This window comes from Chrysemys picta, chromosome 10 (genome assembly GCF_011386835.1).
Source record: "Chrysemys picta bellii isolate R12L10 chromosome 10, ASM1138683v2, whole genome shotgun sequence".
Classification (NCBI taxonomy): domain Eukaryota; kingdom Metazoa; phylum Chordata; order Testudines; family Emydidae; genus Chrysemys; species Chrysemys picta.
This window is the reverse complement of record NC_088800.1, coordinates 70,613,207-70,637,863: the sequence shown is the minus strand read 5'-3', so window position 1 is coordinate 70,637,863 and position 24,657 is coordinate 70,613,207. Positions and strand designations below refer to the sequence as shown.

At 41.9% G+C, this 24,657-nt stretch overlaps 1 protein-coding gene across 3 annotated transcripts in view; it reads left to right on the top strand.

Annotated features, from left to right (window-relative positions):
* Positions 1-24,657, top strand: part of SMG1 (SMG1 nonsense mediated mRNA decay associated PI3K related kinase) — a 123,294-nt gene that overhangs the window by 10,120 nt on the left and 88,517 nt on the right. For all 3 annotated transcript variants that reach the window (XR_010591185.1, XM_065559966.1, XM_065559967.1), the window contains exons 2-4: positions 5,792-5,955; positions 12,914-13,069; positions 19,904-20,040. Coding sequence is in view for 2 of the 3 variants with exons in the window: in XM_065559966.1 (XP_065416038.1) it covers positions 5,792-5,955; positions 12,914-13,069; positions 19,904-20,040 (457 nt within the window). In the remaining variant the exon portion in view is untranslated. The remainder of the gene's footprint in view (positions 1-5,791; positions 5,956-12,913; positions 13,070-19,903; positions 20,041-24,657) is intronic.

Here is a 24,657-nt window from a genome sequence, read left to right as displayed (position 1 = left end):
GCATGGAACACTTGACCAGCAAGGCTATTCCAGAATAACTAATCTGCTATAAAATCACTTTTATTCCAGAGTATTGTCCACAGAGGGCAGTTATTCTAGGACAGCTAAATTATAGTAGAATAGTTAATCTGGAGTGGCCATGCCAGTGAATTTCCTCTGTGTAGACAAGACCATAGAAATCTTAAACCCTTCTGGCTGTCCTAAAAATGTATAAGTGTTATCGCCACTCAACTATGATGACAGGTTATTTTTACTGACTTGGAACTATAATCAATATATTCATCTAGGAGGGAAAAAACAAATCTATTTGTAAGGTCACTGACCCTCTGATCCTTCACAGGATGATGTATTCCTTCAATCAGAAATTGTGCAGTCAGGACATAATGACTATTTTTGACAGGCAATGAAATGAACTCCTTTTCCAAAGAGATTTCTGCCTGTCTCCTTACTTGTGTGTTAGAACATGAGTACAGTAACTTTTGCGAACATACAGTGACTATTTGAATGTTTTAATAAACTGGACTGCTCTTTTTTTCGATAGGTGGGGAAAGAGAATTCAGAATGTTGCTTTGTGAATGTGAGCTTCCCAATATAAAAGTGCAGCACAAAAACAATCACTCTATGGGCAAGAAAATTTCTCAGTAGGCAATTATGCTGATTTGTTTCTCTTCTGTTACCTGATAGTGCATCTTCTATCCATAATACTCTGTGTTCTTTGTCTATTCTCTAGTCATGAGTTTATCATATAGAAACAAAAACTTAAACGTATTTAATTGGCACTGCCCTGTGGAAGTACATCATACACCTTATGGATAGTTATGGTTATCCACCTTCATTGGGTTGCTCACTTCTCATTCCAACTGCACAATTTTTATTCTGATATCTCATCTTGTATTTGTGACTGAGCTGGTCTACTGGCACCACTGCATAATGGTTTGGTCAGCACACTCTGTGTGTGTGTGTGTGTGTGTGTGTGTGTGTGTGTGTGTTCTCTTATGAGGTCATGTCAAAATATGTGACTGATGTAAAATCGGCATTCCACAAGACTTTATGAGACGGCATGTTATGTTCATTACTCAAACTTATCTGCCTGGCACAGTCTAGTCAAAATAGAAATATTACTTTATGAACAAGAAAAGTGCCATCTTAAAATACAGGCAGGAGTTTAGAAAGGCAAGAATACAAGTTTTGTATATCTAATTTGTTTGATGGCACAGTTGTATTGCATCATAAAAGAGGAAATGGGGAGACAGGTCAAGGAAATATACCTTTTAAATGCAAGTCACTGAAAAGGTTCTGTATTTGTAAGTATCTATATAAAGTGTGTTATGGTTTTAAAGTGGGTAAAATAGTTTAGCACTCTCTCCAAAATACATGTACTCTAATATAGAAAGAAGCTTTTAAACTTTGAATGATTGAAAATAGGTTTATTTTTGATTTTCTTCTTGGTGTTTACCAGTAATTGTACAAACATATTTGGATAAGCATGCACAAGCCATGATTTCAGCAGTCATCTTGCTGTTTGTTCCTTCAGTGAAATATAGAGGCTGAATTTCCATAGTGACATATTATGATGTCACACATGGAACTCTGATAAGATCAAATCAAAAAGAAAATAGGGGCTGTGTGACTGTTACGTAAACACACATTTTTGAATAAATAACAAGGTAATACTGAAATGACTGCTAAGAAAATTATTTTTTGCATAAATTTTCTTATTCCAAGCTTGCTTCAGTGTGAGAGTCCATCTTCAAAGCACGACCGGTCATAGTTGAATCATTAAGTCTTTTCTCAGGAAACCAATAACTTGTATTGAAGTGGCCCTTTTGTGCCTGCTGAGAGAGGATCAGAAATTGATGGTTGTTTGAAATGAGCATGTTGATTGCAAAGGAGAGGCGCAGACTTTTTAAAAGAGATGATAATGCCCGCTTGAGAAAGATGCGTGGGGGCAAAACAGCTTTTTTATTTAAACAAAATGCCACTCTTCCTTCTGCAGCTGATGGGCTGTTATGCCAGGCTGCCCAGCATCTCTTGAGTCTGTTAGTTTGCAAGACTCTGCTCCCAAACACAGAACCACACTAGTACATAATACTTCTCAAAGCATTACTTCTCAAAGGCTTGTAGAGCATGTAGGCTTCACCACAATGAAAAGATTCTAAAACACCTTTAAAAAGAAGGCAACATTTCAGGAAGTGAGGTTAGTCAAGAACATGTGCAATTCTCAGGCCAACTGATGTACAAAAAACCCCAGAGTTTAAATGTGCCAAGTCAATTAATGCTTTACTGAACTAAGTTGTGTTGATTGTCCCAGTTAATGTTGTTTCGTTGCTGATCTATTAGGGAACCAGCTTGTTTAAAGTTGCGCAGTGCTCCCTTATAAAGTCGTTTGGCAGCTGCCTGCTTTGTCCACTGCTTGCAGGATTCTCTGGAAGGAGTAGCCCCTCGTTGTGGGGATTAGAACCGGGGTGGGCTGCAGCCCCTCCCTCCATCAGCTCCCCTAAATTCCCTGTAAATTATGTGGCTTGGCAACTGCCCAGCAGCAGTTCAGGTGGCCCTCCCCCAACTGCTGTGCTGCTCCTGCCCTGCCCTCTGCCTTGGAGCTGCTCCCGGGGGATGGGGGGAGAAGGGTGCTGATATTAGGATGTGCCCCTGCTCCTGCCCCCACACCCCATACCCCCTCTCCACAAAGCGGAGGAGGGGGACAGGGCTACGGGACAGAATGGAGGGAGCTTGCTGGAAGCTGTTGCTTCCTGTCTGAACTGGCTGATCTGTTTAAAAGGGCAACGAACTTGAAGTGATGTCAGTGTACTTAAAGGGGCAATGCACGTCACTCTCTCTCACTCATGCTTGCACCCCCCAGCACTTTGGAAAGTCAGCACCTGTGCAGCTCTGTGTGTGCTGTCAGGAGGAGGGGGCGGTGCGCTCCAGCTGGGTAGCGTGGGCTAATCATCATGTTCAGTTTTTGCAGGGAAGTGTTTGCAGCTACTGCCCTGCATCTATTGTGTTTCCTCCCTCCTGCCTCAGTCCATGCTGCCTTGTAGAGTGTGAGGCTACATTAACAACAGTGTATTAACCCATGAGGGCTCAGCCGAGTGCTAGTTCATCATTTAGCAGCAAGGCATTCCCTTACTCCACCACCTCAACCAAGCTTCACAATCATTCATTGCTGTGTACAATATTAAACTGTTTGTTTAAAATTGTTTATATGCATATGCAGTACAAGTTTTAATGTGTTTTGTCTGGCAAAAAAAATTTCCCTGGAACCTAACCCCCCCATTTACATTAATTCTTACTGGGAAATTGGATTCGCTTAACATCGTTTCACATAAAGTCGCACTATTCAGGAACATAACTACAATGTTAAGTGAGGAGTTACTGTACTGGAGGGCCATGCTTATCAAAGGCGCCAACTGTTACGAAACTTTTGGGCGTTTAAGCTCATAGCAATTGAAAATCTGCTGCTCTGTTGCATTGGGTGGCTGAGACGGCAGAGACCCTATATGGGACATTCTCCATCTCCCTGAGGGTGAACTAGAAATTTCTGCAGTTCACCCTGGAGGGAGAAAATGTGCATGGGCCATGTAAGTGGAGTTGAAGTATGATGCAGATACATGTGGTACAAAATGGGCTTAATTTGCTACTTAATACCTTATGCTGTAGTAGTGACTGTAGTCCAGTTGTGTGGACATCTTCACAGTTAGTTCTCATGAGCAAAGTCTTTTATTCAGGCTTTCCCTGCTGGATCAGGATTTGGGCCTAAGGGACATCTGTCTTTATTGCAGTATTGCAATATACTTTAATATGAAAGTATTAATTGGGACACTTATCTACTTGAGTCTGTAGACTGGGGACAAAATTGTAATTTGGGGTGGGCATTGGGAAATTCAGGAAAACAGATGTATTCTTTTTTTTTTTTTTTTAAATCCCCAATAATATTTTTAGTGGTTTTTCACATGCAAAGTGCTTGACAAGCACTAACCCTCAGGATTGTTATTCTGTTCTGTAGATTGGGAAGCTGATCTTTGAGAGCACCAGGTCTTTAAGAAACGGTTTAAGAAATAAGTCTTTTAATATTTCTTGATTTGGTAACCTTTTTGCCTGCAAAGTGTATTTAATTCCACTGCTTTGTATTTGCCTCTTGGCTCTTACCACAGTGAACTTTTTTGTTTTGTTTTTATTGGAAGACCATTGAGGATTTGTAGTATTTTTCTCTTCTGACTTTTTTTTTGGGGGGGGAGGGGTTATATTTAAGAGTAGAAAAATTAGACTATCATTTTTTTTCTTGATTTATTAAATATAAACAAAGCTCATAATCAGGGCTTTGGAGCAGAGCTCTGAGATGGAGTGTGGAGCAGCTCCGGAGCAGTGGATCTGCAGGTTTTTCCTGGAGCTGGAGCACAGCTCCAAAGCCGTGCTCATAATGAGTATGGGAGATCATTAGGGCTTGCTGAACAGCCCCCTCTGTGAATAATTTTCAACAACGTAAACTCAGGTATCATTCAGTGTGTTGTATAAAAATCATTTTTGTTGGATATAGTTTTACTGGATTTAACCTAAAACCTCCAATGCTACTTATAAGGAAGCATTTAAAAGAGTCTGGTCTTAATAACTTAAGATAGTGGACTTGGATATGCAAAACCAATAACTTGAGAATATTTATTAAATTTTACAGCATTCAAAGTCAAATTCGCTTGGTACATATGGGGAGAAAATGAATGTTGAGGTTTCGGTTTGTCACCGCCCCCACACTTTTTTTTTTCATTATGTCATGTTAAATACGTTTATAAAGTATATCCAACACCCTTAATGAAAGTAATGCACCTTTATAGTTTTCCCCCAGTTTCTTGTTATGTAGTTACCTTGTGTGTGCTAAATAACTTCCTAACGTTAAACTTACTGCTATACTTTTGCACTGTACTTGAAAGGTACTGAAACTATTTGGTAAAAATTCATATTGTATAATTATTTTGAGACGTGTTAGTGTGATAGGCTTACTATGATTTGGTTTTTAAAATCTCCAATTCTGAGATATCACAATTTACACTTCATACTGCAAAGGAATTGCCTGAAAAGTCATTGGTAATTTCCTGACCCTTGAAAAGGGTAACAACTTATTCCACTCTGTATGCATCCGAAGAAGTGGGCTGTAGTCCACGAAAGCTTATGCTCTAATAAATTTGTTAGTCTCTAAGGTGCCACAAGTACTCCTGTTCGTTTTACGGATACAGACTAACACGGCTGCTACTCTGAAACTCTTACTTTGCAGCTTTAACTCTCCCACAGTCACTTTCCCTTTAAATCTCATCTACGTATTACACAGCTCATCACGAACAATCTACCTACTTACAAGGAGGAATTACCTTGGAGCAGATTTAAGTTCCTCCACCGTTAACGAGAGAGAGAGAGTGTGACAGACAGAGAGAGATCAATCTGCTTTTCTCTTTTTGTCCATCCCTTCCTTCTTTCTTGCCAAATTGATCAAGATCTAACAGTCCATGCAGTCACACAGTCCATCCAAGTCTGAGAACTTGACCAGGTAGTTCTTACAGCAGGGCATTAACACACTAGAACACTTTCATTACCTTTATGTTCTGTTACTGTGCTTACTCAGTTCTGATTCAAGGCACAAGTTTAAGGTGCTTACTTCTTCTAAAAGTAGCTAGGGTATACAGTGTAACTTTATTTTTCTTTCTAAGAAAATTATTGGATTGTTTTTAAATGTGAGTTGTGTTCATAAATGTGAATTCCTCTTTTAGTGTACTCTTACATAAAAATAATTTTCTTTTTGTAGAACTGACAGTGCATCAGCTGACCAAGACAATTTAAAATACCCTGCATCCAGAGACCGGGGCAGCTCTGCCTCCTATGGATTACAACCCTCAAATTCAGCTGTGGTGTCTCGACAAAGACACGATGATATCAGAGTCCACACTGACATACAGAATGAAGAAAAAGGTATATGGATTGCTGTTTCATGTGTAAAGCACTAGGGGATATCCAAAAAAACATTGAAAAGGCAGAAAACTTAAAACTGATAAAAGGGATTGTCTTTACATAAAGCATAGTTAATCTGTGGAACGCATTGCCACAAGATATCACTGAGTCTAAAACATAACAGGATTCAAAAAAGATTAGACATTTTATATGGATAATGAGAAAATCCAGAGTTACATTATATAAAAAAAAAAACAGATATTAATTGACTGATTAGAAAGAAACTTTGCTGTGGTCCTGTTATTCCATAATTGTCTGCTATGGCTTTCTGGCACCTTCCTCTGAAATACCTGGTACTGGTTGCTGCTGGTGGTAGGTTACTGAACTAGATGGACCATAGGTCTGATCTGTTATGGGACTGTTCGGGGGGGAGGGGTAGCTCAGTGGTTTGAGCATTGGCCTGCTAAACCCAGGGTTGTGAGTTCAGTCCTTGAGGGGGCCACCTAGGGATCTGGTGCAAAATCAGTACTTGGTCCTGCTAGTGAAGGTAGGGGGCTGGACTCAATGACCTTTCGAGGTCCCTTCCAGTTCTAGGAGATAAATTATAAAAATTAATGGAGATATCCTATTTATATTAATCACTATTTTTCTAGTGATCATAGCAGTGGATTTGGAATTTACTTCTGGGATCTAGTCTGTACTTTGCTGCTTGCTGTAATCTTGAGCAATTGTTTAACTTTTCTGCCTCTGCTTACCTTTATTATAAAATTGGTGTGTGTGTGTGTGTGTGTGTGTATATATGTATGTATATGTATGTATGTGTATATATATATATATATATATATATAATATAAAAATATCTGAAAGTGACATTGTCTACTTCAACTTTATAGCTATTTTCTGGTTGGGAAAGTTCTCTAGATTCTAACAGCTTGTCTACACAGCACAGCAACGTGCACTAGATTCGTTTGAATTCTAAAACCCACCAGTGTTGTGCAGTAACTAGCATGCATAGACTCTGCTGTGTGCACTAAAAATTCCCTAGTAGGAAAGGGTCTGAGTTAGAAAAGTCCATGATTTCTCTTCCCCCGCCCCCCCCTCCCCCCAAGTTTTGAAAAATCAGTTTTGCTGTTTTCATTGCAGAAAGTCTGTACTGTGGAAATGACCAAATACTTCCCAAGCCTGATTACCAAAATCAGTGTATTTAATTCTAGTAGACTTAAAGGATACATATCTCCACATTTTTATCTTATCCACTAAAGAAACTTGCATTTTATGATGACAAGAAATCCGTACTGATGTCTAACTTTGTTTTTTGCTCTGGTCTTTGCACTAGTGATGTTTTTGAGTATGTCTACATTACAGACTTCTCTCCACTGAGTCTGCTTATAAAGGTCCAGGTACTTTTGGCTGCTTGTGTGTGAACTAGGACATATATATTTAACCAGACCAGAATAAGTTGTCATGTTTTGTCCAGAGAATAGTCAGGCTAATAGCCTGTAGACAGATAATTGTCACATTGATTTTCTCTTCATTCACAATTTTGACTCAGTAGTGATGATTGGACTGCCATTGGTGGAATATTTCAACCCCGTAACAAGAGATTTGAGAGGTTACACCGCTCTTGAGCAACAGTCCAGGAGGTGGTGTTTTGTAAGGAAGGGAGAGTACATTTCCTCTTTTCCTCCCTGTTGTAGGCAGGTAACATTAAATTTGATTATGAGGGTACTGGAAGTTCATTCCACAACCTTTCACAAGAGCCAGCTATCCCCCTGTATATTGCCTCAGTTTCCACCACTGCACACAATGATGTCTGCATGTTTCTGCTAAAATGAACAACACTATAATATTAACATATTGAATTACTCCTGGTGGAATTCTGCACCAAAATATTACAAATTATGTGCACAATATTGTAAAATTCTACATATTTTATATATCAAAATAACACAATATAATTACACGAGTGTCAATTATTTTGGTAATTTATTTCAAAATACCTGTCAGCAAGTATGTCTAACAATATAGATGACAAAAAAGATTCAGGAAATACTTTTTGACAAATAGATTCCTTACTAGGCATATTAACATAGAACGTTGAGTAATAATTCATTTAAACTACAGTACAGGAACATATTTCCTGTACCCCTCAGAAGCAGTGCAAAGGCTTGGGGGAGTCAGGGGTAACAGGAGCTGAGGGAGCGGGAAATAATTGCTGGGAAGGAACATGGGTGTGAACTTGGAGGGTTGTTGGGTGTGTGTGAGAGACGAATGGAACAGTGTTTTGTTTTGGTTTGGTTTTTTTGGGGGGGGAGGGGTGTAAGGGAGTCGGTGAGCCTCCCCTATGCAGACCCTGGTTGGCCCCTAGCCTCTCCCATTCAGTCCGGCACATCTGCCCCCATTCCATGTGTTCCTGCACCCCCACTCAGCCACCCCTCCACCCCTGTCCCCATGTGTCCCTGCACCCCCACTCTCCTTCAGCCCCAGGCTCAATACTGTCACCCCACTAGCTCCTGTGCCCCCAGTCCAGTCTAGTCCTTCTGAACCCGAGTCTGTGTTCCTCCTCCCCCCTCCCCCAGCAGCTCCATGTGCCGTTCCTCCTTATCTGTATGACAGCGTGGATATTTTGGAAAGTGCATATTTAAATATGGCTTTGGTTTAGTGTGAATTCAAATGTTACCTGAGACCTTCAATTAATATATTATTATTGGATTAGTCTTGTATTTTAGTGTGGTATTCTGTCCTTTAACCATAAAATATATTATAAACGTAACAATTAAAAGAAGTGTTGTTGTAGCCATGTTGGTCCCAGGATATTAGACAGACAAGGTAATATCTCTTATTAGATCAACTTTTGTTGGTGAAAGAGACAAACTTTGAAGCTTGTACACAGCTCTTATTCAGATCTGGGGAAGGTATGCGGTGTCACAGCTAAATAGAAGGGGGGACAGATAAGGAGTTAACCCATGGTGAAAGAGACCATTCAAGGTGAAGTGAACAGTTAACGTCTCTAGAGTCATAGGACAAAGGAGGGTTAGTAGTTTACAGATGGTTGTAATGAGCCATAAATCCAGTGGAGATACATCTGCAGGTTTTGTATCTGTTATTTCTCTTAAAACTGCCTTCACCAAATAAGGAAACTCCACCGGAGTAGAGTGTTGCTTTACTTGTGGCAAAAAGGCCTTGATGACATATATGCTTTCTGTTTGAGAAAAAAAAAAAAATATGGGAGAAATGTTGCAGATCAAATAAAAATACATAATAAAAGATTATCCTTTACTATAATTTTCCAGTTAATTACATAATATACTGTACATAGTTTCAAAGTAAGGATGTTATAGGACTCTGTACAGAATTTTGTGGGGTCCTGAGGGAATGGTGAAATTTCTATTAACATCTCAGATTCGCTGCTTTTGGAGAGAAGCTTTATAATTTGGTCTTTGGGCCCACTGTATCTCAACATCATTTGTGCTTCAGTTTTTAAATGTCCTAATTCCTGCAGCCTTAAAAGACAGCCCTGTTCCAAGCAGCTGCTATGGCTGCTAGAAGATGGTCTACGTCAAGCCTGCGCAACATACGGCCCGCGGACCGCATGCGGCCCATGGGGGCTCACTGTGCGGCCCGCGGGGGGATTCTAAACCCCACGCACACATCTGTCTCGCGTCCCAACCGCACATTGGTCGGGACGCCCTTTAACCGTTCGCTCACCATCACCGCCAAAGTCCCGAGGCTGGCGTGGCGGCGCTTGCTGGGGCAGCTCCCGGTGGCGTGCCCGCCCACCGACAGAAGCCAGCAATGCGCGCGGCTGAGTCCAGGCCAATCAGAGCTGCGGGGGCGGGGCTTTCAGCCCCCCCCCCCCCCCCCCCCCCGACCCGCCGCCGGCGCAAGAATATTTTTGCGCCCTCGCGCGTCACCGCCTCCCCCTCCCCCCCGCGCCAAGCGTGACATGGGGATGGAGCCCTCATGCGCTGTCGTCCCCCCCCCCCCCCCCCCCCCCGCCCCAAGCTGGACACGGGCACGGAGCCCTCGTGCGCTGCCGGCGCCCCCCGCCCCAAGCGGGACACGGGGATGGAGCCCTCATGCGCCGCCGCGCCTCCACCCCCCCCCCCCCCCCGGCCCCAAGTGGGACACGGAGCGCGTGCGCACCGCTGCCACTCCCACCTGCCCCGAGCGGGACATGGGCACAGAGCCCTCGTGCGGCACCACCGCCCCCTCCCCCCCAGCGGGACATGGGCACAGAGCCCTCCCCCCCCACCCCCCCAGCGGGACACGGGGCTCAGCCACCGCCCCAATCCTGAGCGCTTTTTGGCCCACCCCCCCAGGACTCCTGCCCCATCCAACCCCCCGCGTTCCTTGATACCCTCCCTGGGACCTCTGCCCCATCCACCCCCCTTCCCTGTCCCCTGACTGCCCCCCCGCCACCCCATCCAACCCCTCCTCTCATTCCTGATGGCCCCCCGGGACCCCTGCCCCATCCAACCACCCCTTCTCCCTGTCCCCTGACCACCCTTGGAACCCCTGTCCCTGACTGCCTCCCACAGCCCCATCCAACCCCTGCTCCTTCCTGACTGCCCCCAGGACCCTTGCCCCCATTCAATCCCCCTGTTCCCTGCCCTCTGACCGCCCCGACCCCTATCTATCTCCCCCCCACCCCTCAGAACTCCCCTGCCCTCTATCCAACACCCCCCTCCCTGCCTGGAGGTGGCTGGCGGCGCTACAGCTGCGCCGCTCGGCTGGAGCCGGGCCATGCCGCCACTGCGCAGTGCCTGGAGCACCGGGTCAGGCTGAGCTTGCAGTCCCCCCGCTTCCCGTGAATCAGCTGTTTGCTCAGGAAGCCTGGGAGGGCTGAGAAGCAAGCGGCGGCTTCACGCTCAGGCCCAGGGAGGCGGGGCGGAGGTGAGCTGGGGCGGGGAGCGGTTCCCCTTTGCGCCCCTCCCCCCAGGTTACCTGCTGTGGTGCGGGCGGCTCCCCCCACCCCAGCTCACCTCCGCTCTGTCTCCGCCTCCCTGGGCTTGAGCACGAAGCTGCCGCTTGCTTCTCTGCCCTCCCAGGCTTCCCGCGCGAACAGCTGATTCGCTGGAAGCGGGGGGGTGGGGGGAGAAGTGGGGCGGAGTGTTCAGAGGCAGAGCGGAGGTGAGCTGGGGTGGGGAGAGCCGCGGGGTGGTGCTGAGGAAGGAGGGGTTGTTTCCGCGGGGCCGGGCGGCGCTGGGGGGGAGGGTGTTTCCGCGGGGCCGGGGGGTTTCGGCCCTCAGCTGTTTTCTTTGGAGTAATATGGCCCTCGCCGCTTTACGAGTTGTGCAGGCCTGGTCTACGTAATAGTCATATTTCTTTTTCATCTTCCTTGTATTGTGAGGCGATTTGGCTTTTGGAAGTGGTGTTGCTGAGAGAGGGCCTAGCGACCATTGGTGATCTAGATTTTTTTGACACAAGATGAGTTCTTCCCTGGCTATCTGTAGGGGTCAGGTAGGGAAGAAATTTTAAAAGGCTGCCTGCATGGCTTGAAACTTTCTTTCCATGTTTGAGTTTAGAGTTTGAGTTCTTGCCAGTTAGCCAAAGGATTGTGAAGGCCCAATAGACTATTCTTTGCCATGTACAAATTGGCAATCCTGTGGAAAGATGGGCAGAGGGAAGTCCAGCACACAAAGTGCTGCAGCAAACATGATGGAGCAGATGGTTTCTTCTATTCACTATGTAAATTCTCAGAGAACTGGTTCTTTCAGAATGGCAGTGACATTTGGCTGTTACCATAGGATAGTATGAACACCACTGGGCTGTGCAGTACTATGAAGAGGCGCTGCAGGACATTGGGAAGGTCATGTACAAGAGACCATCCTTTCTTCTGGGTTGGCTGGTCAATAGTGAATCAGCATCTAATTAACTTCCAGGGCTTGTATAGCCTAGAAATGTGCAGGCTTTTAAGGAACATGATCCATTAGGGAAAAATGTGTTAGTTCAAAAAGGGTTTTAGAATTTAAGGCAATGACAGCATTTTAGATTGTATTTTACTGTTAGTGGAAGTGTTCCCAGTTTAAGCATACATTGTGCACTTAGAATGGACCAGTGGTTCTCAAATTTTTGTTGGTGACCCCCTTCACAAGTAAGCCTCTGAGTGCGACTGCCCCCCCCCCCTTACAAATTAAAAACACTTAAAAAAATGTTTAATGCTGTTATAAATGCTGGATGTGAAGCTGTGTTTGGGGGTGGAGGCTGACACCTTGCGACCCCCACATTACCTTGTGACCCCCTGAGGGGTCATGACCCCCAATTTGAGAACCCCGGAATAGACTGTTTCATATTTAAAAAGGTTTTTCCAAATAATAGACTTGTTAGTACACCATGTGTGAGTGAGGATATTTGTTGACACATGCTTAAAAGGGACATTGTCAATTTGAAAAATTGCATTTTTACCTGGAATTTTTTTACTGGCTATTGTTACAAATGACCCCTAACATCTTTATAACTGAAACTAGAGAACTTCCTCTCAGTTTTTTTCACCGTTTCCCAGAGTGTACAAGATAATGTTTACCTGTTAATAGCAGCAGCAGATCTGGAATTGGAAATAAGCAGGCAGCAAGGAACAGGTGGGCATGTGCATAGAGGATGGGTGGGCCCTAAGCCCACCCAGAAGAGCTCTCTAAGTATAAATAAGAGCAAAACACCCTTAATATTTTTAAGGGATTTTAAAAAAATCAAACATGTATTATTTTGAAAATTGAACTCTTTGAAATTAGAGTTAAAAAAAAAAATCAAATTGATAGTGTCTCTTTAATCTGAACAAGGGACCCAGAAACTCAACGGGCCTAAACAAACGCTTTTGCATATGAAAGTCTAAAATCAAGCCAAATAACAAATTAAAATAATTAAAAGGCTTCCAGTTTTAATTATGAATAAAATTGAAACACTTTTTATTACATAGGTATAACGTGCTACTAAAGAGACAAGGCAATAACATTCTGATTTCAAACCAATTTTTTCCCAGGTGGCTACAATGTCAATGGAGGATCTGGGGAAAATACTTATGGTCGGAAGTCGGTGGGGCAAGAGCTGAGAGTTAACAATGTGACCAACCCTGATTTTACCAGTGTTCAGCATGGAAATCGTGCTTTAGCCACAAAAGACATGAGGAAATCACAGGGTAAGAATGCTGTGTGTTTACAGGAAGAATAACAATAAAAAAAAATTTTTTTGGCCAACCTCTGTCATATATTCAATGAATGAAAGGAGTAGAAGTTTTTTGACTAGGCATTGTGTACATATTTTTCAATTATTTTGAAGTCTAAAATTGTAAACCTCCAAAGATAGGTTGACTGTGGATGAAAAATATTTGGGAAAAAATACGCAATTTAAAAACAAATGTTTTGGCTATATTGTTTCATGGGAAAAAGAGAACATCACAATATGACTCTCTAATTTGACCACTCAATTTATCTTCTAAAGCGAGGAGCGTGGTCTACTTAGTGATAAGAGCAAGATGGGAATCAGTCATGGGCTCTGCTGCATCAGAGACTTCCTACGTGAAGTTGAACAGATCTTCAGCCTTATTTTTTATGATGGTTTAATTCGAACTGCGTTTGCATGAAAATAGGATTTGTTTTATGACTAAATGAAGTCATAAACACTAACTACAGTTGTGTTACTTAATTATTCTAACAACAGCTGATTGTTATAATTAATTAGTAGTTCCAAAACAGAGGCGGGCAAATTACGGCTTGCGGGCCACATCCGGTCCGCGGGACTGTCCTGTCCTGCCCAGTCCTTGAGCTCCTGGCTGCGGAGGCTAGCCCCCGGCTCCTCCCCTGCTGTCCCTCCTCCCCTGCGGCCTCATCTCGCCGTGCCGCCAGTGCTCTGGGCAGCGGGGCTGCGAGCTCCTGCCAGGCCGCACAGTGGCATGGCTGGCTCCGGCCAAGCGGCATGGCTGCTAGAAGGTCCTGGGGGGCAGTCAGGGGACAGGGAGCGGGGTGGGGGGCGGTTGGATGGCGGTGGGCTCCCGGGGGGCGGTTAGGGGCGGGGGGTCCTGGGAGGGGGCAGGGGACAAGGAGATGGGGGGGTTAGATGGCTCAGGGATTCTGAGGGGGGCACTCAGGGGGCAGAAAGTGGGAGGGGGCAGATAGGAGGTGCGGGCTAGGCTTTTTGGGGAGGCACAGCCTTTCCTACTTGGCCCTCCATACAGTTTTGGAACCCCGATGTGGCCGTCAGGCCAAAAAATTTGCCCACCCCTGCCCTAAAGGCCTCCACCAAAATTGACTGTGCTATGCAATTTATAAACGAATAGTAACAGACAGTCCTTGTGCCAGATAGCTCAGTCTACTTTAGGCAAGACAGACAAAGGCTGTGAGAGAAGAATATTATCTCCATTTTACAGATCAGAAAACTGCCACACAGACTGACTTATTCAAATAGAGATTTTGTGGCAGAGCCAGGAATTAAACCTAGACCTCCTGAGTCCCAATCTAGTTTCTTAACAACAAGAATGTCATGTCTTTCTGATCTCTTCAAATGAGCCATAAGCAGGTGAAGTAGATGAATGACTAATAGCTATCCCTGTTTTAAGTCTCATGTCTCTAGTAATAGAATTTGGGGGTGAGAGGAGAGAATATTTTTCAGTATTAGCAGAATATTCTTAATTCTTAATATTCCTTTGAGCTAGCCACATCTCTAATTTGCTTCTTAAAGTGCAAAAACGACAGTCTTTGAACAATGAAATTTAAAAGTAGTCATCTGTGACTAGTACACATCTGTTCATATTTCATCTGTCTTTGGACTCAGCAGTTTGAGGGCATCTTTTAAGTTGAGGAGAGTTCACTAATGTAATGGGTGGTGTCGTCTCTTAGCAAGTTATGTTGAAACTTGGTGTCTCCTTTGACATATAGAATAATTTTGTTGCAGTAGGATTTAATTTTTAATTTCTTTGTTGCCATGATCTGAATGTGGTTTCTTTACAGTTGTTTAAATATGGAGGTTGTCTTAGTATGAGGGGTAATTAGCATGTTGCAGAAACTTCCCTATTTTGCAAACAAAGTCTTTTGCAGATGTCCTGTGTTTAGTGCATTGTTTTGCACAACTTCATTCATGCTGCTGGATGTTCATTTTGACCTTCTGACTTGGTTTTCAGCCTATGATTTAGGCTCAACTAACTGCCAGTCACAACGTTTATTATGTAATAAAGATCAATGTTTCATTTATTAATCAAATCAAAACAAAGCTGTTTTTAACAGAATTATAAGCTGGAAGACTTTTTCATGGAGAAATGAAGTACATCTGTCTATACCAGTAAACCGTCTTTTATTTTTTTAAAGTTTCATATTGTAGTTTCTTTTTGTATATAAAACAGCACAGCTGCATTTTAATTAAGAAATGTAGGGTTCTTGCTCTAAAGAGATTACAAACCAAAGGATAGACACACAGAGGATGAGACACCAGGAAGTCAAGAGATGAAGATTTAACTACTACAGGGTTAGTTATTTCTGTTAACTTTAGATCTACAAGTTAAAACTGAAGAGCCTGCCAGTTTGCTCTACCTCCAGAGCTGCAATTGGTGATAGAAATCCCTCTGTGCAGGTTAAGCACCGCCTTATTCATGAAATTTCTAAATTACTTACTAAAGAGTACTTATTGCTATCTGATTTTGCTCCTAACTATAGTATAACTAGTACAGAGTGCGTTTCAGAAAAGTAGTTTCTCTCTAAGGCTCTGGTGACCTGTTACTCTGAATGCTACAGAAATTGGCTGACAAGGCAAAAGAAAACTTAGGGCAAAACTACTCATCCTGTTCCTCTCCTTTCTTCCACAGTGGGTCAGAGATTGGTGATTTTCTGTTTTCAGATGAGTCACTGCAGTGCCTTTGCACCCTGCTCTTCTATCTCTATAGCTCAGCCATGTATGGAACATTGGCAGGTAATCTTTGCAGAGCAGCTGCCAAATCAGTGCAGCAGCCAAAGGCTTCTCAAATTAGAGTGATCTCCTTGTAGCAGGGATTCCAGTTCCTAGGGTGGTAACTTCATGGAAGAAATTCCAGCTCTTGCCTTATTAACACCAGGGGCTGACTGTGGTTCCTTCAACACTCCTCACTGGATGTATGGTGTGCTATCCCATTTCTTAAGAGCATGCCTTCCAGATAAGCCAAGAGAAAAGGAAAATGAATTCCATCTACATGGCTATAGTAATCAGTAAGGTTGAATACATTGTGCTCAGTTCCAAGGAAGAAATTACAATGAGGAAGTGACATGTTCTCCATAGGCCTTTGTGAAATTCTTTGAGCTTTTGGGGATGTATAGACATGCTGGCCAGAAACAAGATGTACATTAGACTGCATCAAGTTTTCCTTGCCATTTCCTTTTCATAAAGATGCCCAATCACCTGTAAGGTCAAACTTCCTCAAAGGTTTAAGACTCTGAATTAATGGCCGATGAGAAACAGATTCTCAAATGCCTTTAAAAAATTTTTTTAAACCAGGCAGGGCAGTTACAACAATTGATACCTGTCTGGAAGGTTGGGAAGCACCTTTGCCAATCAGAATAGTACAAGGAGCATGGTCTCCTAGGGTGAAATAACAAATTAATATTTACCAGAACAAAAAGAGTGACAATCCACAATGGTCTCAAATTGATCTAGTAGTCAGTGATGACTAACTATAATCTTTCTCATGCTCCATATCTCTTAAACAGCAGGGAAAATCTAGTCAACCAATCTTCCAGAAGGAGTCCTAGTTTCTCCTATAAACAGAGGAAGAAAAACTACTATCCATCTGAACCCCTCCATTCAAGAGAACACCATCACAGTTGGCTGGCTAAGCAAAGAACAGATTAATTTATGGATTGGAGTTGCTACCTCCTGTCTTGGTATTAGTAGTAATATTGGTCGGCTTTAGTCAGACCTAAGGGCTTCCAAGCAAAACTACAATTTTTCTTTTTGTATTTTTATGCCCTAGACCAAAACATGGAGCAGTAGCCACTCACAGTTAGGACCAAGGGAACTCCTGTCCACGATTACTTTTTTCTTCAGAACCAGAGATCCTATTGAAGATCAGAAGAAGAGCAATAGTCTTTCTCCTGATGTAGGATACCATGTATTTGGGGATCAACAAGTCTCTGGGAAATAATCTGTTTGTTCCACACAGGAAGAATCTGCTAGCATGGGAATTAATGCCATATCAAGATCCTACCAGGTGGAAGTTAGCTGAATGGTTGTTTAGGTCATCTAATTATTCTTTTTTCCCCAGTGTTGACATGCCTTTCTCATCAAAGAGAGAATTATGAATAAAGTCTATACATGCCAGTTGGTGTTCAAACACTAGAGCAAGGTCAGACAAATCACTCATCATTCACATAAGATTGTACAAGTTGGGATTTTCACCACTATGGTATGGATAAAGATGAATCCATGTGGAGTGCATGTTTCCTCTGTCCTTGTTTGTCCTCATAGTAATAAGACTGATTTTCCTTACCTCCAGATGTCAAGATATATCTGAAAGCAGACTCTCTATTACTTCTGATAGATGAGCAGCTCATTCACCTCAATTCTTTTATCTGATATTAAAAGTATTTTCTGAAAATTAATTTAGGTTTCCCTAAAGTTTCACTGTACGTTTTATTTATCAGAGTCTCTTCACTTCCTCATGACCTGATTTGTAGTGAGGGATCTCTGGGAAACTCACTTCTGTATGTTCTACTTAAACGGGTACCAAACATAGATTCTGTTTCCAAAGTAAACCAAACTTTTCATAGTTCTGAAGTAATTCTGACGTCATTTGGTAAGATTCTCTCCATGTAAAATAAATCTGACAAATTTTAGACAACTGCAGAGTCCTCAAGATTCCTGAAGCCTAGTAGGTTACCATCTTATTTAGGGCTCCAACTCACCTATCAGTAATAACCTTCTGGACCATGGGATGGTACATCTCAAATGAAGGTACTGGTCAGGTAGTAAATTGATCGATCACTCACTAAACAATAGAAAACTTATGTGGAGTCCATACTCAACACAACATTTGGACGGAAAGTTTTGCATGTAGTAGTAACTTGTTAACTTTTATTTTATATTACTGTGGCACAAAAGAAGCCCCGACTGAGATCAGGGCCTCATTGTTCTGTACATAGACATATATTATAAACAGTCCCTGCCCAGAAGAGCTTGACGTAGAGAGGATGGAAAAAATAAGTATGATGCCTATTTTACAGATTAAAAATTCTGTATTTGTCTTTCTTCTAACATGAAAACAACAATATGACCTGCCACCCTCAGTGGAGTGACAGTACTTAAAACGAAAACCGTTGCTAATCTTTCCTAGGGTGTGGATGCCCTAGGCCTGCGAGAGGCCCCAGCGCTACAGGAAACCTTGGAAATGCCTCAAACTCCCCAAGTCCATGTCTGCTATATATGCTTTACTAATGAAGAACTCCTTTAGTCTGGAGTTCTTTGTGTAAGCATAGGAAGGTGAGTTATCACAGCTCTTAAAAGAATCTCCGTGGCAGAGCATATTGGAGAATGTTACAAATGCTTCTGTGGATCTCAGACTATGCCTGATATACAGCAAAAGTTCTATTCAAAATGTATTGGACTCCACGGAGGTTTTGCAAGATGGTGGGCCTTGTCCTCTGATGTATGTTGATGCTGTAATAGAGAAAAAGGAACCCTTCTGCATGCTATGGGACTGTCCAACAGTCAGGCAGTTGTGGAAAGAGGTGGACGCAAGTGATATTGGTGCTATGCTTCTACAACCAGACCTCAGCTTAAAATTATTTCCTAGGTTATGTACCTACTGTGCTAGGTTTAACTCCACCACAAGACTTTGATTCTTGAGGGTTGCCATAATTATGAAACTCATGATTTTACAAAAAAAATGGAGTAGGCTTATGCCCAGAATAGAGCAGTGGTATTCGAACCTGTCTGAGTGAGCAGCGAGAGAGAGAATATCTTACCAATGTAGAGAGCACTTATATGAATTGGAAGAAATTTGGACCCTGTTTCTTGATACATTTGGATAAAGAATGCAGACAGCTCAAGGAATACAGACTTCCATTCCATCTGACCCCTCTGCTTTTTTTTTCTCTCCCTTCATCCCCCCAGTTTTCTCCTTCCCTTTTTTGACTGTGTATTTTTGTTACCCCAACCCTAACATGTTGTCTCTGTGTAATATTGTTTTATTTTTGTATTATCTAGTCAAGCTGTAAAATTGCATAATTTTATTGAATTGCCTGTGAAATGGGTGGTATTTCGTAACATATACAAGCTGTAAATTATTTAGTTTTTGTATTTTTTTTGTTTCCTTATGAAAACTAATAAAAAAGGAATGTCAAATCTGTGTTTTGCTGTTCTGAATTTCTGAAAATGTATTATCATTCCATTCCAGTTAAAATTGCTCCTGCTTGGGACACCAGCTGCTAAAATTTCATTTGGACCTGAATATACTGGAGATTAGGAAAGTTATATTCACCTGAAAACTTTCTTTCTCTTAATAGTTAGGGCGAATAGGATTAGTGAGTCTATAAGAAGTGGAGACAATTACAGTAAAGGTATTCTGTTTTGAACAGCTCTGTTTTCCTGCCTCTGCAGCAGGGTCTTCTACTTATAAAACAAAATAGTTAATCTGTTCTTATTGTTAATCCATCGTAAAATTTACATTTATTTCAGTTTTGAGGTTCTTGCACTGATAGGCTCTTCAACAGGCAGGGTTAGCCTAATGCTGTAGCCAAAGGTTTTGTTCTGCCTCAGAGCAACAAGGAGACAGAAGAGACATTATAGGGTGTCTCCTATTTGCCAGAAGAGAAGAAATGTTCAGGTATCTGAACCTATTTTCCTATTTCATTTTTTTAAATTTGAAGACTAAGGTAAAAACAAAAATAAAACTGGGTTTTGTTTTTTCTCAAGGAATGGCTATGCTATTAAAATATACCCATGAGTTTAAGTTCAGCTTTTTTAGTAAATACTGATGCACCACATATATTATAGAGAATAAAATATTATTTTTCAGAGCGATCGTTGTCTTATTCTGACGAGTCTCGACTGTCAAATCTTCTTCGGAGGATTACTCGGGAAGACGACAGAGACCGAAGACTGGCTACTGTAAAGCAGTTGAAAGAATTTATTCAGCAACCAGAAAACAAACTGGTTAGTGATGTTAACATGCTGTTCCATGTATCATTAAAATATATAATATGTTTGTTCATTTTCTAAATCAATTTTATAAAAGTTTTACTATTGAAGTGTGAGGCTGGGTTAATGCACATTTTTTTTTTTTTTTAAGGATAAACATTTCTGGGCCATGTGCCCTTTCTGTAGCGTTCAGGAAATGATTTATAGCCTGATTACTTAAGACGTTTGCCTCGAAGCAAAACCACAAAATATGTGTGAGCCCAAGATGTAAATATGACATCCATTGTACAACAGTCAGTCTGTTCTTTTTCTTCTGACTGCTCCTGGAAATGTTTTCTTAATGCACTAAGTGCATTTTTACTTGCATTTAAATTGTTTTCTTATATTCAAAATTATAATTAACTTGAATATTTTCAATGAAAATTGAATACATCTATAAATCATGGATTACTGTGACAAGGTTCACGTCTGAGGGAAATGCAATTTTCTAGAAAATCCAGATGGACAGGGAGGGAAGGGGGAAGAACTTCCTACAATGGTCTTGGGGAACCAGAAGCTCCCCATCCATCCCCACTTTAATTATGAGCTAGCTTGATGCAAATATCATTGTCTCACCAGTAGCTTCCCAGCTGTTGAACAGGGATGGATGATTAGAATCTTATGAAACGTGCATGATAGATTATTTCAGAAAAATGAACATTTCCTCAACACCAACCTCTCAGATCTCTTTGAAGGGCAAAATAGAACCACTGAAGTGTGAACCTTCTACTCCTGCCCAGGGATCACTGCCAAGTTAGCAAAATCTCATAGTTAACTGTATAATATAGTAAATCTGAATCCTGTTCATTACCAGGATTGGATTGATATTTAATGATTAAAGGGCAGTCTCTGTGTTGCAAACCAGACTTAAAGCCAGTTAAAAGGGGCAAGGTAATAAGAGGGCTCCACATGGAGTTAATTTTGCTATAGCCGTCTTATATCTTTGCCCAAATAGGAGAGATTGTGGCAAAATAGCTTTGGTTCCGCCTGCAGTCCCCTGACTTTCTTCATCCTTGACCCTATGTAACAGGATAGCTTGCACCTTTTAAAGGTGATAGGCCTGGGGCAAGCCAATCTTAGGTAAGTAGGCACACCTTAGCAGGGATCAGGTTAGTCCCCTATAAGAGCAGCAAGAAGCTGCAGAGAGGGGATGCTCAGGGAGAGAGAACCGGAAGAAGCTGTGACAGAGACTGCAGAAGAGCTGGTTGGGCACAGGAGACCTTTGTCCAAGCAGAAGGGTTTGGGCCTGGAAGACAGAGAACAAGGCTGATGGCCAGGCAGAGCAGATTCCCTGGGAGGAGGGTAGGGCTGAGAGTTGCTTGCCAAAACAGGGAAGAGCTGGGGGGGAGACTAGAAGTCCCAGGACTGAGAATAGTTTTGCGTTTCATGCCAATAAATTAGATCCTAGAAGGGGTGTTATGTAAGGAGCCCCTTGCAGTAGGGAAATTGAGGCAAGCTTGCCTGTTGAGTGACCTTAGGCTGCAAGAGGGCATGGAAGGCAGTCCTCACAATGAAACCCTGGCTGCAGGCCTCTATATGAGACTGCACTGAAGTTGTTAATTGATATCTTAGCAATAGTCCCGTTTGCAAGTTGGAAGTCAAAGCTTTGTGAGCCCATCTAGTATTTTAAAACTGAACCGAAACAGAGAAAATATTGCATTTGTCTCCTCTAAGTACAAATTTGCTACTATGAAGGCATCCAGTCTGGCCACAACAGAAATATTACTGTTTTTTGGAGAAGGCAGTCTTTATTCAGTAGACAGTATACACCTCAAAGAAATTCTGGTTTCCTTGTTCTGGAAGAAAGTGTTTTACCTCCTCTGAATCACTGTTAGACACAATAAGAGTCTTCTAATCCCATTCTGCAATTTACAAAGATTTGGCATTATAGACCTGAGATGTGAGAAGCAAAGAGCAAATTTGTCAGTATTTACATATTGGCGAGAAAATGAATCTATTGCAGATAAAACATCTACATGGGATATTTACAAATCTCTTGTTCTGCAGCAATTGATGCTGAGTTCAGCAGTCTTGCTATCAACATCAGAAGCTTCTTTTGAAGATCATATAAATGTTTTTCCCTTTTAAAGTTTAAACCAGTGCACTTTTCTCATGCAAATGAGACCTACATCAGTTCTCTCCTTTAGCTTATTTAACTGTAACTGTAAAATTTCCTTCTGAAAATCAGTGTGGTGTTGATTTCTGCATCATATTGAGTATCCTTTTTTTTTTTTATTGAATCAATCTTTTTGGGTCTTGATAATTAAATACCAGAAAATGCATATTCCATTAAGGATTCCTATTATCTGTCAGGCATGTGAGAGGATCTTATATATAGACTAAGGCATAAGAATGCTCCCAGTGAAGTGCATGCCTGTTTTATGCTTTTCATAGCCACAATGCTGTTAAAACTTCTGAAGGAACCCATTACTCATAAAAAGTCTTATCTGCTGCTGATTGGAATAAAAATTAAACATAAGTAGCTGGGAGGCCAGACTACTTTTACATGTGAATTTTAGTTCACATGTATTTATAAACATCTTTTTGGAATCTAACATAGGCCTATTCCACCCCCTACCCCTTGTGGATCTTTCATGTTTTAGGCTTAGTTATCTCTCTCAAGCTCTCCAATGGCCTTGGGATTTTTCACAAGTATGCTCAGGAAAAAAATACTGATGGGCATCTGAGCACTTCATGTTGTTTATTTTGGGGTGGAGTATAAGTGTTTTGTATTTTTTTTAATGTGGGAGAAGTTAAGATTCCTCAAAATGGGACAGTTGAGAGCACTGTCATTTTGGTATGCTAGCATGATGACAGGACTTCAAAATTAAGGGTTAGCCTAGCTGAAATTATGAGCACTTGCTAAAAATCTCTTCATATCATTTTACTTGTAGGACCTTGGCGCAGGCTCCCATTATTTGTCAACCTCTTCCCCCAAGCCCTTCTCCATCCTCAATCCAACCTCAGTTTTTCATAATCTTTTTAATTTAGACTTTTCATAACACTAGGGAAGATGCAGTAGACTTGCAGCTGTATTTCTCAGAACATAGTGGCAATGGCCATCTAACTTGTCCTTAACTCAACAGTGAAGAAAGTTTTAGAGTAGACCTACAAACAATTAGGACACTAAGGGCTTGTCTATACTTACCGCGCTGGTTCGGCGGCAGGCAATCGAACTTCTGGGTTCGATTTATCGCGTCTAGTCTGGACGCGATAAATCGAACTCAGAAGTGCTCCCCGTCGACTCCGGTAATCCTGCTCGCCGCAAGGAGTACGCGGAGTCGACGGGGGAGCCTGCCTGCCGGGTCTGGACGGCGGTAAGTTCGAACTAAGGTACGTCGACTTCAGCTACGTTATCCACGTAGCTGAAGTTGCGTACCTTAGTTCGATTTGGGGGTTTAGTGTAGACCAAGCCTAAGTATCATACTTTTCACACGTTACCTATCAGAACTCTGTCAAAGCCTCTCAACAGTGTCAAACCATTAATATTTTTATAAAGGAAATATTTTCCTTAACTTAGACAATTCCAGGAACTACACTTTTCATGACTAAAATGTTTAGTTATGAGCAGATAATGTTCCTGACATAATCTTGAGCCAAAACTTTAAAACATACTCAAGACAAAGATTTTTAGTGAGCCGTAGGGCTTGTCTACACTGCGATGTTGTCGACAAAACTTTTGTCTTTCAAGGGTACTTTAAAAAGCCTCTCCCTGCCCCTGCGAAAGACACAAGTTTTGCCAATGCAAGTGGCAGTGTGAACGCGGCTTTGTCCTGCCGTCAAAGCTAATGCTGCTCGCAGGGCTGGAAGTATTTTGTTGGCAAAAGTGCCGACAAAATACTGACAGGGTTCACACACACTGACTTTTAGCGACAAGGCTGTGTCGATACTGCCTTGTCGCTAAAGGCTGCATAGTGTAGACAAGCCCAAAATGTTTGTAAGCACTAGATGCCACCACTGTTTTTGCATTCTGTCTCGCAAAGCCTGCCTAAGACTCCCCCCTCCTTGTTCCATGGTATCCTGTACCTTTTCATACTTTCTTTCCCAGAAATAAAACAAGCTGGGGATCCTTTACAATGACACCATGGAATTCTGAGGGAGTTGAGCACACAGACCCTCTTATTTTGCCATTGTTTTCTGAAGTGGATCAGTATTTATCAGAATGTAAGATTTTTGAAGTGGCCACACACTTTTCCCCCAAAGCACATTAGAGGGTAAACATGTTTTATAAATAAAGAAAACCTAAAAGTAGGAGAATTCATTTTGAAAACATGTCATGTTTTTTGCTACATAGTGCCTAATACTATTGCAATTAATGTATTTTTGTTTGACTATACACTGCAGTATACACCATGCAAATAAGTATTCCTCTAGTTTCAGCAATAATTACCTTTGCAGAATAAGAGATGTTACTGTTTTCCAAAGTTAGGATCACCTAACAAAACATGTTTTTTGTTTTTTTTGTTTTTAATACCCCACAGCCTTAACTCCATCAGTTAAAGAGTTATTCTGCTGATATACCTGATGGTCAACACAAAAGTGTGTACCTGTTGAAGACATTACAGTAGAACCTCAGAGTTACAAACACCTCAG